Below are 16,901 nucleotides of genomic sequence, written 5' to 3'. Positions count from 1 at the left end.
TGTTGACAACTGACCAAGAAGACAGAGGGTGGTTTTAATATGTATTTTCCTAAAGGCATTTCAGCCACCACAGAACCATAAGTACAGCCAAAGCTCTGCATGCCTAGCATTTGACAGGAGGTGTTTATCTGGACTCCCCAGACAGCCATTTCCCAAAGGACTTAACATTTCTATTTGCCAAATGCAGGTGGACAAGTGGTAGCTTATAATGTGGTCACTGTACATCATTCTGTGTGACACCTGCCTGCCTGCCTATCTAATCTATATAGTGTATTGACTGACTATAGGCTGTCCCCGAAGATAGGCTGCAAACCAGGTTTTATTTTGGGGATGGGGAAGAAGAGTGAGGAATCCATGTAATATATGGGCTAGCGTGTAATTTATCTACCAGGAAACAAGCACACAATTCAGCAAAAGTGGAGCCGTGACTATGGCTGTATTCCTATGCATGCTTACCTGACCCATTAACCTCAATGGAAGCTCTGAGGAAGAACACACAGAACAGGTCTAAATGTTTATTTGACATTGGCAGGAGTTAAGTGAGCTTCAGTCAGTATCACTCAGGGCTGGCACTAGACCTCCAGAATGCCCTCAGCACAGTGCTACTACTGGCCCCCCTACTCATGGTCATGACTACACAGTATTTTTTTCCATTCTGTTGCTGTAGCAGCAACAACACCCTGCCAGCCCCCTGGAAGCGTGTTAGTGGTTGGGCACGTGGTAGTGCCACTTTTGAATGGGAACCAAGCTTGGTTCCTACCTATGGTGGCTACCTGCCATCTTTATTTATCCAAAATGTTTCCCCAGTTGGGTTTGATAGTTGTTATATGCCTAGAGACTGCGGCATTGCAGTGTGAATGTGAGCCACCACCATGGATGGGCACTGAGCTTTGTTGCCATTCAAAAATGGCATCATCACCTGCCCACCACTAGAAACAGATGTCTGAGGGTCTTGTGGGCCATGGCAGTGAATATTGGTTTGGCCAGGCTAGACTAGTAAGGAGCTCTCTGGGCCCCTGATTCCTGGCACCAGGTTTGGACTCCTTCCATTGCCTTTAATGAGACACAGAGCCATTCAACACATTATCCATCACACAAATTCTGTCACCAGCCATTCCAACTAGCTGCATCAGAGGGAGAGCTGAGAAAGGAAGGATCCCTTCATTATTCAACATTGTGCTATCTGAATTTGCTTTCCCTCATCTCCTCCATTTGCCCCTTTTGCATCATGCCTAATATAATGTAAGCCATTATACAAAATTGTAGTAAATAAAATAAAACAAACTCTAGTGAAAAGATGAAAACTGCGGTGGTCAAATTCCAGAATGTACCATTTCAGACTGCACATGAGAACAGTGTTTGAACCCTCTCTAATGTAAACACACAAAATCCTCTGTATGTGAGAGCATATCAAAAGGAAATTTTAGCATAATCATCTCACTAATGCACTAATTTAGTACCCGTAGGGAGCATTTCATTCAAAAACAAAAGCCACCGATCTGAACCCACAATCTTGAAAAGTCATGTGTTTAACTGTGTGCTGAACGTGCTTTAAATATATGGTGTGAATGTGCCCACAATCTACCACTTCATTCTGCACAATGTGCAGGCAGTAGTGGTCACAGTTTTCTTCTACAGAACAGGAGGGGAAAAGTCCCGGGCTACATGGAAGAAGCCGACACTGTGGTTCCCCCACATAGCAGCACTGTCCCTATTCCTAGAGGGATGTCAGCATGGGAAAGAGCTGCAGTGTGGCTTCACTTATGTGATTTAAGGCTTTAACACATTACATGGAAATGATTGTGTTGCAGCAACACCTACATCACCACTGTAAAGTGAAAAAGAGACCTAACTTCTTCTTTTTGCACTTCAAGTGTCTACAGACTCTGTTCTTTTCCATTACAATTTCTTTTTCATAACATTATTCCTGTTTTTCAGTGAGCTTCTTCACTGTTTAAATAATCTTGCCTTGAAGTTCTTGTACTGTGTTCACAATGTCCTTTTTTCTTTCCAAAAGTGTCTTCATCTTAAACTGCATTTTTTCCAGTTGATCTGATACAGATCCCTGTGAGGTAAAAAAAGAACAGAAAAAAAGAACAGCGCCTTGGGATTTTAAAGGGAGAAGAGGGGAAAAGAAGTTCAGCCATTAACATTTGTTCTCTCCTGTTAACGTGAGGTAAAAAATTAAAGGCTTATCATCCGTAATTATGTCAGAACACAGCTTGGGGTGTCTGTGTTGTTTAAAGCTGCTGGTGTTTCATTTTTCTGCTGTTGTATCAAAAGGACCCAGGCAAATGCAATCACCACAGAATTCTTGAATCCAAGTTATTATTCTAGTAAGTGGCTTTTTAAAAATCAAAAAGGCCTTTTTTTGCTTTTTGGCCATCTGCTTATTACAAATAATATCAAAGAAATTCTGAGGGCTAAAGATCTGGTGCTCCCAAAAGTTTCAGTGGCATTTGAGGAGAAAAGCAATTGAAGAAGGAGGGGCTATAATCCAATACCACAAGCCTGGGAACAAGTCCCATTGAATACATTTTATCAAACATCTAAAGGATGGTATTGTTACGCTGGATTACTCTAATTTTCATGTAAAGTTACCACAAAATGTGCATCAGTGTGTGTGTGTGTTTATTTTCTTTTAGTAAATCAGCTTCTGAATAGCCAAGTCTCTTCCCCAAGAGACTGTAGAGCTTTGCATTCATAATCTAAAAATTATGCAATTGAATCACTGTCATGCAGATGACTAGATCTTGCCCTGAGCCTGACCCTAGCTAGGATCATGGGTAGGCAAACTAAGGCTCGGGGGCCAGATCCGGCCCAATCGCTTTCTCAATCCGGCCCATGGACAGTCCGGGAATCAGCATGTTTTTACATGAGTAGAATATGCCCTTTTACTTAAAATGCATCTCTGGGTAATTTGTGGGGCCTGCCTGGTGTTTTTACTCAGGCTGAGGGAGCCGGCGTTTGTCCATAGACAGTTTTCTGGGTCATGTGGCCAGCAAGACTAAACCTCTTCTGGCACATGGAAATGCCATTTACCTTCCCACCACAGTGGTACCTGTTTATCTACTTGCACTGGTGTGCTTTCAAACTGCTAGGTTGGCAGAAGCTGGGACAGCAACAGGAGCTCACCCTGTTGTGTGGATTCAAACCCCCGCCCTTCTGATTGACAAGCCCAAGATGCTCAAGTTATATTACCTTAAGAAGGCTGCACATTATCTTGTTATGTTAAAAAAATTTATTGGGAAATTGATTAAATGAGACTTTTAGTGACATGGCATTTCATCACTCCTTTGATTTAAATGGGATTCAGGGAAGCCACTGTAATAGCAGAGCTTAATGCTCAGGGTTCCTAAGAAATATAAATTCGCTTTTTATTTAAAGATGAAATTTATCTAATTCACACTTTCCAAAATAATTGGCAAACCAAAACCCAGTTGTCTTTTGAAATTCACAGTTCTCCAAGTTTTGCAGTGCAGCTCTCCAGGCAAGTAATACGCATAAAAATGCAGGTCAGAATATAAATGCATCCATTAATGCAAATAAATGGAAAAATGTGTGATGTTAAGCAAATTGCTTTGTAAATAAGTGTATATTAGGCAAAAAAGTATAAATTGGGAGAAATTTGAACTAAAAAGCTAACAAATTTTCATCAGGGCTTTTAAAAAAAGTAGACTGGTATAGAAATGCAGAGTACTGAATTTAATTGTCATGTTTGGCTTTTTTTTAAGCTGTTTTGTTAATAATGTTTTATAGATTATAACTGTTAATTATATTTGTTAATTACATTACATGATTTATGTTGTATTTGTGATGTTCTATTATGTTATTGTTATTCATTGTTTGGAGCCGCTTTGAGATTCATTTGAATGAAAAGTGGCGCAGAATACAATAAATCAAATAAAATTATGAACTTTGAGTCTGGGAGCTTTGGGGATGTCAGGCTCGCCATTTACCTCTACACAGATATATGCACCTGAGTGAAATTTCATGATTAGCATGAATGGAATGCAGATTGATCGCAACAACTACAAATCTCCACTCACACTTTCAAGAATCATTTGGATCTTTTTCTCAATGTCAATGTTTTCCTTTGCTTTTTTCTGTATAAGGATTTCTTCTATGTGATCAAAGCCACCAGGCACCTCACCGAAATTTGCATTTGGCATATCAGTAGATTCCTGGTCTCTAGGTTCTTCATCAGGGTCCTTTAAAAAAAGTACAAAGAAAGAACTGTTATACTTTTAAAATGCAAGCACTTTGAGCTCCAAGTGCACCATGGTGCACACTCTGAGCTGGTGACCATTTGCTCTGAAAGTGGGAGCAACACAAAGGGGGAGCCCTAGTATGCAAATGCGGAAGTGTCTGAAAGTTTCACCACATCAAACAAATGTGTTGAAGCATCTTTCTTCAGTGTAGCAATGGTAGTTAATAATAATAATAATAATAATAATAATAATAATAATAATAATAATAATGAATTATTTGTTTCCCCAGCCACTCTGGGCGGCCTCCAACAGAACACCAAAACACAATAACCTATTAAGCATTAAAAGCTTCCCTAAATAGGGCTGCCTTCAGATGTCTTCCAACAGTTTGGTAGTTGTTTTTCTCTTTGACATCCGGTGGGAGGGCATTCCACAGGGCGGGTGCCACTACCGAGAAGGCCCTCTGCCTGGTTCCCTGTAACTTGGCTTCTCGCAGCGAAGGAACTGCCAGAAGGCCTTCAGCGCTGGACCTCAGTGTCCGGGCACAACGTTGGAGGTGGAGACTCCATTACATTACATTAAAATGTCTTAGGGCAGTTTCATTACAAAAAATAAATATAATAACTTGCCCTAAGAAGCAGAGAGTGTGACAGAAAGTGCTTCCAGACTGGAACTGGCCCTCCTCATACGTGCAAGATTTTTTAGTTTTTGTTTTGCTTTGTCTACACAATGTCATTGCCATCAGATTGCCAGCCTGCATTCCTCACCCCCTACCTCCCCAATTTCATCTTCATTTACCATTTCTGGAGAAAATCTGATACATTTTTTATAATGAAAAAAACATAGCCAGTGTGTGTGAGTGAGAGGGATATGTGTTTTTAGCCTAAAGACAACAAAAATAGAATGGTAAGGAAAGAGCTGCCAGAATAGATAAAGCAATGAGGTTTTTACCATTCTCAGGGAAATGGACAAAAGGAGTGAGAAATAAACTATTCTGTGGCACTGAAAAGAAAAAGATAAAAGCTAAGAGATACACTTGGGATGATGAAGTTCCAAACTTGTACAGGATGTAAGTCCTTATCTTCTGTGTTATTAGCGGACTATGTTTGTCACAGTTGCTATGGCTCCAGTCAAAATTAGGAGAGACTGGAAAGGTTGTAGTTTCTGATTGTCAGAATATCAAAACAGAGGGTAAGATTGTGGCAAAGCGGGCAAGATAAAAAGGGGAATGGAAATTAGTACACAACCTCAAGGTCACCAAACGTTTCTGTTGTCCCGTGTATTGTTAGCAACTATTTCTCCTTTCTTTCATAAGAAAAAAAATCATATATAACCTGTTGCACCATGATAAGTCAGGATCCTACACTCAATTTAACTCTGCAGCATACACGATTTCTCATCCCATGCCACATTTTATCACCACAAAGACCCTCTGAGTAGTTAAGGTGAGATATGTCTGCTTCAAGGTCACCAAGTGAGCTTTATGGCTGACTCGGAAATGGAATTAGTCCCAGTCCTAACACAGTACTCTAACCATGGCTTAAAACAGAAAAATATTTGGTAGAGGCTGAACTATTTGTAGAAAACACAAATTAAGTTACCTTTGGTCTTCCTAAGTATCTTACCTCATGACTGCAGTACTTTAGGAAAATTCTTTCATAAAAAGATAAGCGTTCTGGACTTTGAAAGGAAAAAAACGATGTTAAAAAACAGGAAAGCAAAGTTACTTCACATCACATTCCTGTGTATAACAGCCACAACAGATTGAACTGCTGTGCTTTTATTTTATCATCACCACGTTTTAATATCACGACATGTCATCTCAAACACAACACACATTCAGCCATGAGCTGCTGAGTTATGTACACACATGTCCAGCTCTTCTTGACATGGGGCTGGTAGAATGGCAATGCTCACTGTAGAGGCTGGTGTGTAAATAAGCAGAGATATATGCTAGCATATATTTCTGACCTCATGCTAGGGCAGGGAACCTGAGGCTTTGCAGATGTTGTTGATCTCCAAGCCTCATCAGTCCCAGCCAACATGGCCAATGATAACCCAACAACCTATGAAGAGCCACAGGCTCACCATCCTTGCACCACAGGCAAAACACAACCTGACCCTTGGGCCATTTGGATACCTAATCAAAACTAGGACTGTAAAACTCACTGGCATTGTTTCCGGGAAGACCCTTTCTTTATGTTATCATGGGTACAACAAAAAACTACAGTAGATACTGTAACTTCTTTTGAGACCATATCTTAACCTTAGAGCAGTTTTGCAACATTTGCAGGTTTTAAAATAAGCCGACAAATTACTATATATACCCTAGTACATGCCACAAACCATTTTAAAAAGGGAGTTGGGGAGCGAAAAGTCTGCTTGAAACGTGAAGGTAGAGGCAAGATGGATGGCTGAACCAGTTTTCAACTTGCTGGTATGTCTGTCATGCAAATTGCCAAGCCAGCCTCGCACCAGGGGTGAAGAAACTGCTGTGCCTGCTCTTTAATCTTACATCTGTCTTCACCCACCAATTTGTAGACTTTCCATGTTTTAACATCTGCATTTGACTAATCTTCGGGAACTGCTGAGGTTATAGCGAAATAATGCAGGGGTAAGTAGTATTCCTAGACAGTATTATTTTACTCAACCTTTTCCTCCAGGGTCTATTTTTCTTATCCGAGAGAAAAGGAGCAAAATAAGAAGGCAGCCTAAGAACACTCTTTTTTTTTTTGTCCCCCTTTTGGCAGGTCCCCTCTGCCTTTTTTGGCCTGGACTTTACCCAGGTGCAGGGGAGGATGAGAACTTGCTGACATTGGGTCTGAGACATTTAAAATGTGAAGAAAGGGAAATTGGAACCTGCCTGTGGTTTGAACTGTAACAAGAGATCAAAGGCGGCAGCTTCCAAGCGCAAAGGGAAGGGTGTATTAGTTTGGGGCGTAGCTCTGAATCTTTGATGCAGGACAGTCTGGTCACATGAGAACACTGAACCTTAGCATTGGGACCCTTGTCTGCAGTTACATTTATTGGGGAAAAAACCTACCTGTCTGAAAATATATATGTTTTCTGCATTTTTACTACTTTCCCTATGCTAGGGCGTTTGTTAGCAAAGTAGCACACATGGCTTTGCTTAGGTGGGAGAGGTGGAGGGCCTTACAAGCTCCATCAGCTGCTCTGAACTTGCTCTGACACTTCCTGTTTTGCCCATGTTCCACATCACTGATACAACTGGTAGAATTTCTGGATGTCATCCAGTGCTGTGTTTTGTAAAAATAAAACGAGGTTCCAGTGCATATAGCTTGCTAAATTGCAAAAGGCCTCTCCCACCTTTCTATTCTCCCTGCACCTCTCCCCCTTTCTCCATTTGATTTGTTATCAACTTTTAATTAAAAAGTTTTAATTTAAAAGTTGATGTTGAAAATCACTCCAAGAAAAATGTGCTGGTTCTACATACCAGCACTTCCGGTCAGAAAAAAGTGCTGGTTGTACCCAGTGAATTTGTCTCAACCACAAGATGGTTTTTGCTTGCACAACGGAACTTCCTTTCCCTCTGCACAACGGAACTTCCTTTCCCACATGCCCCTCCAAATCTGTTCCGGGTTTTCCCTCTACCCCCCCCCCCCCGAGTAGATTTGTGGGTGCACAAGGGAAAATGAAAGGGAAGGGAAGTTCTGTGGCGCAGAAGAAGTGTGAATTCTGAAGGGCAGCTATGTAGAATAGTTGGCGCATTGTTTCAGAAAGTATGAATTAAGTAGGTTCACTTCTAAGTGTGAACCGAATCAAATTTCTCCCCTGCCTCTACTTTTGAGCAGGCATGGGGCTTCCCCACTTTCTCTGTGTCATTTGAAAGCCTTCCGTCTTATGCCTTGACCAAGATGGCCTTAGGTTTTTAAATGCATTGTTACTCACTGTGTTTCATTTTCTGGCCACCCAAATTCCTTTAAAGGCCAACGAGAAGGAAAAGACCTTATTTCAGCACATATTTTCTAATGACACAACCTTCCTTCAACTCTTTTTGTATATAAACCATCACGTCATTCCACTCGGCTAAGGAAGGGGGAAGTATATGAGTACGTGTCTTTCGACCATGAAGTTGCTAATATTATTCAGGCAGTGTTTCATTCTTAGACTGGTTTACATTCTTTCCCAGTGAGTGAATGTGATAAGCACAAGTGTCTATTTATAACCAACAGTGGATTAGACTTACTTAATGATGCAGTACTTGGTTAAAAAATCCAGAATGGCTGGCCTGACTCTTTGTGTTTCTTCCATCATAACTCTATTACTCTGGCTCTTCCTCCAAAAGCTTCTCTTGATATGTGGCCTGTGGCAACACAACAAGAACAACACCCACATTTTGGGGGAAAGTGAGTCATAAGTGGGGTTTTGAGAGACACACTTCACACATTATTCCATTAGAAGAATGACAACATATTATGGAGTTCTGGGGGAATTTAGGATATCAGGTTAATTCATAAGCCTGACTGAAGGTTGATGACATAATTTGAAAGAAGCACTCGTCTCAGTCTGCACCTAAAGTGGATAGTGGGACAAAGACTCTCCTCCCTGCAAGAGAGGGGAGTGGTTGTGGCCGGGAGCCGGACTCCGCCTCAAGCAGGGGGCGTTTGCCCCCTGCCTTCCACTCACCTGGCTGGCGCCCACGCCCTCGGTCAGGCACCCAACCAGGTGCCTTCAAGGGGGCGTGTACAGCAGCCTGAATTGCTGCGGCGCCAGCCTCCAGCCCTCACTTTTGTCGTCCCGTTGCGAGTCACCCACCCTCCACTCCCTTAGAGCAGGGTTTCCAGTTTTCTTTTGGCCTTGCTATGGACCTTAGGTTGGTTGCCCTGGTTGTCCGGGGGGCCTGGTAGGAATTTTTCCATTTGGCATTAGGCCTTTTGGTTTTTTCGCCTACCTCGTAGCAATCGTCACAACTTTCGTGGTATTGGTGGGTAGGTTAGGCATTGGAATAATGTGTTGTGGTGTCGAAGGGCTAGGTGTGGCCATCGCCTGCGCCTTCAATTTTTGGGTATTCCGTTAAAGGAATCCGGCGGTTGTGTATTCTGTCCGATGCCTGCTTGGCGGGAGGCCATGGCACGACCCTCGGTGACATCAGGGGAGAGCCTATAGTTGGATTAGCATCAACAGGCTCCACCTACTGGTGAATAAACCCCCTTTGTTTGTTTGTTTGTTTTTTAGACTCGCCCCTCTCCGAGTGGGTGGAGTCAGCTGACGTAATCCAATGCCTAAGCCAATACCTTTTCACTTGCTGTAATCAATAAAGTTGTGGCCTTTTCTTGCCCATTAACCTTATATCACGTGTCCTTGTGTTTCATTCCACTGCGCGGGGTTCGGGTCCTCGAACCACAATGCAGTATTTTTGAAATAAGATAAGTGAACAGAAGCAGGAAAATGTATGGTCCCACTCATTAATTTGCCCTCAACTCCAACTCCACAAATTGCATCTCCCGAATTGTAATTTTGCTATTTTGTTAACCATCTCATTTTATTATCATTCTTGGTGCTTGTCATGAATGTTAAAGCCAGCCGAACTCTTCTTACCTAAGGTGGTAACCTTAAAAGGGTGTTGCACATAATCCCCCCCTTTTATTAGAAACACATATTAAAAATTAGCTATTTACTGGGGTTTGGGGAGAAGTATGGGGAATTGGGTACCGTTTTGTCAAAAAAAGGGGAAAGTTTCAATAAAATTTGAATTCTGGCTGTCAAGGGGCAATTTTCCTTGCTACTAGTTCCCTTAAGTCAGAGAAAATGTTGGTCTTTAAGAAGAACCAAAACATTTAAAGTGTCTACTGTTATCTCAGAATAAGTTCCTGTGATCATTTGCCAAAATTGGACAATGTATCTTAAAAAATTGCAGCTAAGATGCATTGTTATTCGGGGGCCAAAAGAATTTGAGGTCAAGCACACCAAACGTAAGGTCTTGTATGAAGTTCATGTCAATCTGTTCTAAGTCACACATAAACAGGCTCTTTCCAATGTTGACACATTCCTTGAAAATCCCCAGTGATGGGGAGCAGCTTTGTAAGATAAAACAGTTGGTTGACATCCTTTAGGAAAAGTCTGGGGAAACAACAAAGGCTACCACATTTCTCTTACTGTTGCTAACATCATCATTATTAGCATTTTGAAATATACTCAGAGTCGCAAAGTGATTTCATGCTCTTTATTCAGCTCATAGTGGTGAGGAGGAATGAATGAATGTCCCCTCAAAGTATCTGCTTTATATACATTATTTACACAATGGGCTGCACATGATTGGCTAATTCTGGAATTCTACTGTAAGCCAATCAGGTTGTGGATTCACTTCTATCTGGAGCATGATTGGGTAGTTCCTGCCAACCAATCATACTGCTGCATTGTTCTAGAACCAATCAGACTGCTGCATTCTGAATCCTATTGTTCTAGGACCAATCAGACTGCTGCAGTTTGGATCCTATTCAACTCAGTACATAACACATTTGCTAACAAAAATTAAAAATAAAAGGAGGCCCTGCTTACAAGCTTGTAGTCTACAACACTTTACACAATACATTAAGGAGAAAAAGGAAGTATAGAGAAAGAGGAAAAGACACTTGTCTCTTGAGAAGGCACTGGACTCAAACAACAAAGGAGGAGAAAACACTGAAAATGGCAAGAGCTGCTGAAGAAAATAATATATAGAAGGTGTATCCCTGGGTTTCCCAGACTGATGTGACTAGGGCTGCATGCATACTTTAAAGCTGATTCCCACAACCACCAATAATCCTGGGAAATATAGTTAACCTCCCACAGAGCTACAACTCCCAGCACTCTCAATAAACTACAATTCCCAGGATTCTTTGTGGGGAGGATGCTTTATGAATGCTGTGTGCACAATCCAAGAACTGAAAAAGAGGGTGTGGCTATGCAGATAAAGGAATGCAGGGGAGGGCCAGAGCTCTGTGACAGAGCACATACTTTGCATGCAAAGGGTTTCCCCAGCCTGTTCCATACTGTGAGTATATTAGGGTTGCCAAATTCCCAAAAGTAAAAATCTGGACAAAAGAGGTCAACCTTTTTTTCTTTTCTTTTTTGCAGTGGGGGGTTAAGTTGTTGAGGGTTTTTGGGGGGAACATCTCCCATAAATTAATAAGTCTTTGGGCTTTGTGGGGGGGGGGATTTATTTAAAAATTACTCTAGCTGCCATACCTTTGGGTGGGAGGCTGTGGCTATCTGGCTCTTAATTGTTGATTGGCTGAGAGGCTGACTTGGTCACTTTGGCAGGAAGGTTCAGTGAGGGGAGCCCAATAGGGGAGCTTGGTGACACCCCCCCACACACACTTAGGCTCCTTTGAGGGTGATTGGCAGCTTCTGAAGCCTACAGCTCAGGGCTGTAGGGCCAGGGACAGGGCAGGACCACCTCCGATGCAAAGTTGCCTTATCAGTTTGGAGTTTTGGAGCCCCGTGGGGTGGTGATGCCGGAAGTCTCCTTACTCACGTTCAGAGTGTGGCCGAATAATCTGGATATTCAGATTCACTGCCTCTGACCTGGCAGGGATTGGACTACAAAGTATAGATAGCTCAGAAGGCACAGCATGAGACCCTTAATTTCAGTTGTCGCAGGTTCAAGCCCCATGTTGGGAAAAAGATTCCTGCATTGCAGTGGGTTGGATTAGGTGACTCTTGCAACTCTACAATTCTATGGTTCTGTGATACCCTTATAGCTGAGGGATTTTCCTGGTTTGCGGTCAGCTCCCACACCTATTGTTTCCCTCTGCAGGCTTGATCTACCATTGAATAGAGTAGCCATTATTCAGCCCAGCTACACATGCACAAACCTTTATCTCAGCCCTTGGCCAGAAATGAGGAGTGGGTGAGAGTGAGGCTTAAAGATGGGACACAAACAATAAGAAGACTATGGCTATTCTCGAACGAGACTTAAAGTGGTATTCTACTGCATGGATGCTTTTCTGCAGTGAGGTCAGTGTCGAAGTATTTTGAAAATCCCTTCTGTAATCCAAACAAGCAGAAAAATCATCCTACCCGCGCCTCTCAGACTTTCTTTGTTTTATTAACACAGTTTTTTAAAAACATGCATCATGATCTCATCAAGAGGTTTTGAAATCGTGCCTTTCAATTAGAGCATTATGTGAAACAGGACAGCCGTAGGGATCTGGTGCAAAGGCTTACAATGGAGCATCTGTAAAGATTAGGTAGTTCCTTGTGTGCGGGACAAATGCCTTAATGTGAGGAGGATCACAGGAAATTTTAGTCTATAAGCTTTCAAAATACATTAATAAAGGGATTCAGTTCTAGCCAGAACATTCACAAGGAAAGCAGATGCCGTGTCCTTAAGTCACCCTGCTGAATAATCTAGTACACTGTCCCCATAATCATCATCATCTCCTCCCCCCCCCCCATTGCCTTTATGAGGGTTATGCTCTCTCAACCTTGGTGGTGATGGCAGCTACTATAAGGGTAAGGTAAAAAGGTAAAGGTACCCCTGCCCGTACGGGCCAGTCTTGCCAGACTCTTGGGTTGTGCGCCCATCTCACTCTATAGGCCGGGGGCCAGCGCTGTCCGCAGACACTTCCGGGTCACGTGGCCAGCGTGACAAGCTGCATGTGGTGAGCCAGAGCCACACACGGAAACGCCGTTTACCTTCCCGCTAGTAAGCGGTCCCTATTTATCTACTTGCACCCGAGGGTGCTTTCGAACTGCTAGGTTGGCAGGCGCTGGGACCGAGCAACGGGAGCGCACCCCGCCGCGGTGATTCGAACTGCCGACCTTTCGATCGGCAAGTCCTAGGCACTGAGGCTTTAACCCACAGCGCCACCCGCGTCCCACTATAAGGGTAGTGGTATCCAAAGTTTTGTCCTGCATTTTCTGCCCCCCTGCCAACCACTCTCCATACATTTATGAAAAAAGAAATTGTTTTGTTGTACCTGCTTTATTGAGATGCCCAGCCCCATAATCATGATCAAAAGACAAATCTGGCCCATTCATTGGGTCCCAGATGAGCAGTCAATCTGCACAGTGAAGTAGGCTTCTGCTGCAGATCTGCTCAACGAATGCGTACGGTCCGCAACTAGGCTATACGAAGAGGCTCTGATGTATCTGCTTAAGTGAGTTTGGTATATATGGGCCACCTAAATATGGTCCCTACTTCTTCTAATTTGGGGCAAAGGTGGGAATTGTAGCGATTGTTTGGTATAAGAAGTGCATTTGTTAGTAGTATCAAAAACAGAGGTCACATTGCTGCTACTGATGGGGAAGTAGAGGGGGAGCGGCAGTGATGTTGGTGTGATGCAATTGCACTGGTGGGACCATTAGATTGGCTCAACCAGGGCATTTGCACTGCATTAACCCCACCATTGCATCCCCCACTGACCTAATAAGCAGCAGTAACTCAACAAACCAGAGGTCAGGTGAGCATTGCTGCTCCACCATGTCATCTGCTACTGCACACCATGTATTTATTTATTTATTGCATTGATACGCAGGTGGCGCTGTGGGTTAAACCACAGAGCCTAGGGCTTGCCGATCAGAAGGTCGTGGTTCGAATCCCCTCGACGGGGTGAGCTCCCATGGCTCGGTCCCTGCTCCTGCCAACCTAGCAGTTCAAAAGCACGTCAAAGTGCAAGTAGATAAATAGGTACTGCTCTGGCAGGAAGGTAAATGGCGTTTCCGTGTGCTGCTCTGGTTCACCAGAAGCAGCTTAGTCATGCTGGCCACATGACCCGGAAGCTGTATGCCGGCTCCCTCGGCCAGTAAAGCGAGATGAGCGCCGCAACCCCAGAGTCGGTCACGACTGGACCTAATGGTCAGGGGTCCCTTTACCTTTACCTATACTGCCTATATAGTAAAGTCCTCTGGGTGGACTCTGGAAGTTTGCACACATGGCAGTCAGCCTAACATTAAGAACAAAAGTAACTCTTTCACAGCAAAATGCACACACCATTTTTTTCAATATTCCCTTCAGTTTTCATGCAAAACAAATACTTCCATTAAATATACACACACCGCCATTAGTTAGTCATTTTAGATATTAGAAAAAAAAGATCTTCAGCATGTGTTAGATTTCCATTCTTTGTAAATCCATGTGATCATCCAAAGGATTTGGAAGACTTAAGGCCTACGCACAGTACAAATGCAAAAGGAATAAGAAGAAATAAAACTCCTGCATTAAAGAGCTTTACTGGAAGAATAAGCTGGGATAAACTGATCATTGCTGGCACTTAATGTTCTTTTTCTGTAGCAAAATGACATTAGCACTCCCAGAGAATGATCATAATGACTAATTGAAAGCATTATTGTTTACCGGTTAGCTGCTTATTTTCTGTCAATGGCAACAAAAGATTACAGCTACTGCAAAACATTTCCAGAAGGCAAAATGACCTTTATTGTTTTCTGTTTGAGACGGGTTCATGTTTTCGTGGAGAGATTCTGACAAGGTCAACACTGCTATCTCTAGCATCACATAGCATCCCAAATAAAGTGTGCCCATATATCACAAACGGGTCCTGTTTAACTCTTGGGACCAGTTACAGGTTACGGGGAAAGCAGTAATGTGGGGAAATACATTTGCCAGAAATCTAATGCTCTGAAATACAGTGAATCGTATCCAAGAACCTTTGAAATCTCTGATTTATGTGCCCTTTATTGTTCATTTTTATCTGTTCATTTTAGTGTATTCATATTCCATCTTTCTTCCATTATGGAACTCAACACAGCAGCCTTCTCCCGTCCAGGAGTCATGAGTATCCAAGGTAACTACAGTTGCCAAACATGGGTAGAAAGCCAAGTGGGTTGCCAACTCCTGTCTCATAACCCTATGGTTAGACTCCTCTTCTTCAAGAAATGGGGCTGGGAATTCAGAGAAGGAATTGCCATCAAGGCCAGCCCCAGATGTACATGCAACAGCAGAAGCACTCGAATGATAGGCTACCGTTGTGCTAGTAACTCTCTAGGCTCAGTTCTCCACATTCCACAGCACTTTGTGATGTGTTTAATAAAGAAAACCTCACAAAAATTCACCAACATGTGTGAATTTATCCCAATATCAACATTTTTGCAAAGCAAACTGCCCTGATAAAATGCATTTTGAATACTATTTTCAATATATACATTTTATTGCACGCTTTATCCTAGTATATGCATTTTTGCACACATTATGGGGCTGGAGAACGGCATTGCAAAATTCAAGAAAGAGTCCGAATTTTGAAGGATGGCTGTGTTTTGGTTCGTGTATTCTTTCAGAAAGTGTGAATTAAGTAGGTTCACTTTTAAATGACTGCATGGAATGCTTGCTGTTGACTTGATAGGCATTATGGGAAATTATGGTTGAAAGTTACTGAAATTTATTTAGGATCCAGTATTGTGAGATTTGGAGTACCTTTTGTGAAGTTTATGCACGCCTACTTTGCTGTTAAATCATACTTCAGGTGATCTTGTGTTGCTACAGTCAGCTAGGATGTGGTGTAAAAAGAATTCATTTAAAGTTACTTCTAGACAAAAGTGATTTTTCTCCAGGGCTGTGTTCAGGGAAACTGAAATGTTGTGCATTACAGCACTATTTTTCGGTTCCTACTTTGACCTTCACTACCACTAGGAGGGGGAAAGGTCATTCAACACCTCCTAGGCCAGGGCCTACATGGCCAGAAGGCTGGACTGTTCTCAACAGTATAAAAACAAGTTAAGTTGCTTGTTATTATTTTTATAACTGCCCCTCAGGATGCAAAATGCCAAGGGCAACATACTAAAAATATAGGTACTATTACAGCAACTTCAAGAGAGGCTAAATTAAAATGCTTGGAGACCAATGCCAACTGTTTCCTGTGCTTTTGCGAAAGAGAGATTTCGTTTCCCTGGCAGACTGGCAACAAATGGGCTATAATGGGGAGCAAGGCATGAATATTATCGCAAGTCTTTTTCCAACTTAACCCATGTGAACTGTGTTAATGACCACACAGTGATAAAACTATTGCTCCCTCCTTAGTATAAAGCTGTCTTTTATGGGCACATTTGGATTTGAAAGCAGACTCTCTTGTTGGGTTTAAATAAGGAGGTCTCCTTGGCAATCAGACTCCAGCTAATTAAAACCTGTCCATCTGTTTAGCATCTGAATGAAAGATTTGCAACTGGAAAGTGACCATGAAGCAGCAAAAACATTTTTCTAAAAAATAAAAACAAAAATATTTATGGAATGTCAAGGGCCCTCCAGGAATATCAACTAATAAAAGTCACTGCAAAACCAGCTCATTAGCAGACGAATCAGAAAATAGCCAAGTGACGTTTACCACAAAAGCTCATTTAAACCCAGACATTTCATTCTCCACAGGTTTATCAGAAGCTGGGATTTCTCCCCCCCCACTCCCCAGCCCCAGTAAGTTATGCTAATAGCAGAACAAAAAGCCCATGCTTCCAAATGTGCATTGTGAGGAAATTCTCTGAATATTACAAATAACTGCATAGCAAAATGTGGTGGTAGTTTCTTCTCACACCTGCACCCCAGCCTAGTGCCAAGATGCACATACATCTGTGTAGTCGCATTGTTTTCAGTGGATCTTAAGTATAAATTTGATATGCAGTAGAAGGTGCCCCATCAATAAATCTATTTTAATGGGCTTGGTATTCACCTACGTGGCTGCTGTTGAATGATAACAGAAATTTTGTTGTTGTTTAGTTGTGCCCGACACTTCGTGACCCCAT

General features: G+C 42.4%; 1 protein-coding gene across 1 annotated transcript in view; it reads right to left on the bottom strand.

Annotated features, from left to right (window-relative positions):
• Nucleotides 1–1,012: 1,012 nt before the first annotated feature.
• LOC144324914 (uncharacterized) overlaps nucleotides 1,013–16,901 on the bottom strand; it is a 51,263-nt gene continuing 35,374 nt past the window's right edge. Inside the window, exons 8-10 of the mRNA XM_077925339.1 lie at nucleotides 5,837–5,891; nucleotides 4,050–4,211; nucleotides 1,013–2,065 (exon numbers count right to left, since the gene is read on the bottom strand). Coding sequence (XP_077781465.1) covers nucleotides 1,955–2,065; nucleotides 4,050–4,211; nucleotides 5,837–5,891 — 328 coding nt within the window. The 3' untranslated portion in view covers nucleotides 1,013–1,954. The remainder of the gene's footprint in view (nucleotides 2,066–4,049; nucleotides 4,212–5,836; nucleotides 5,892–16,901) is intronic.

This window comes from Podarcis muralis, chromosome 3 (genome assembly GCF_964188315.1).
Source record: "Podarcis muralis chromosome 3, rPodMur119.hap1.1, whole genome shotgun sequence".
Classification (NCBI taxonomy): Eukaryota; Metazoa; Chordata; class Lepidosauria; order Squamata; family Lacertidae; genus Podarcis; species Podarcis muralis.
The sequence above is the reverse complement of the archived record's forward strand: the minus strand, read 5'-3'. Positions and strand labels throughout refer to the sequence as shown.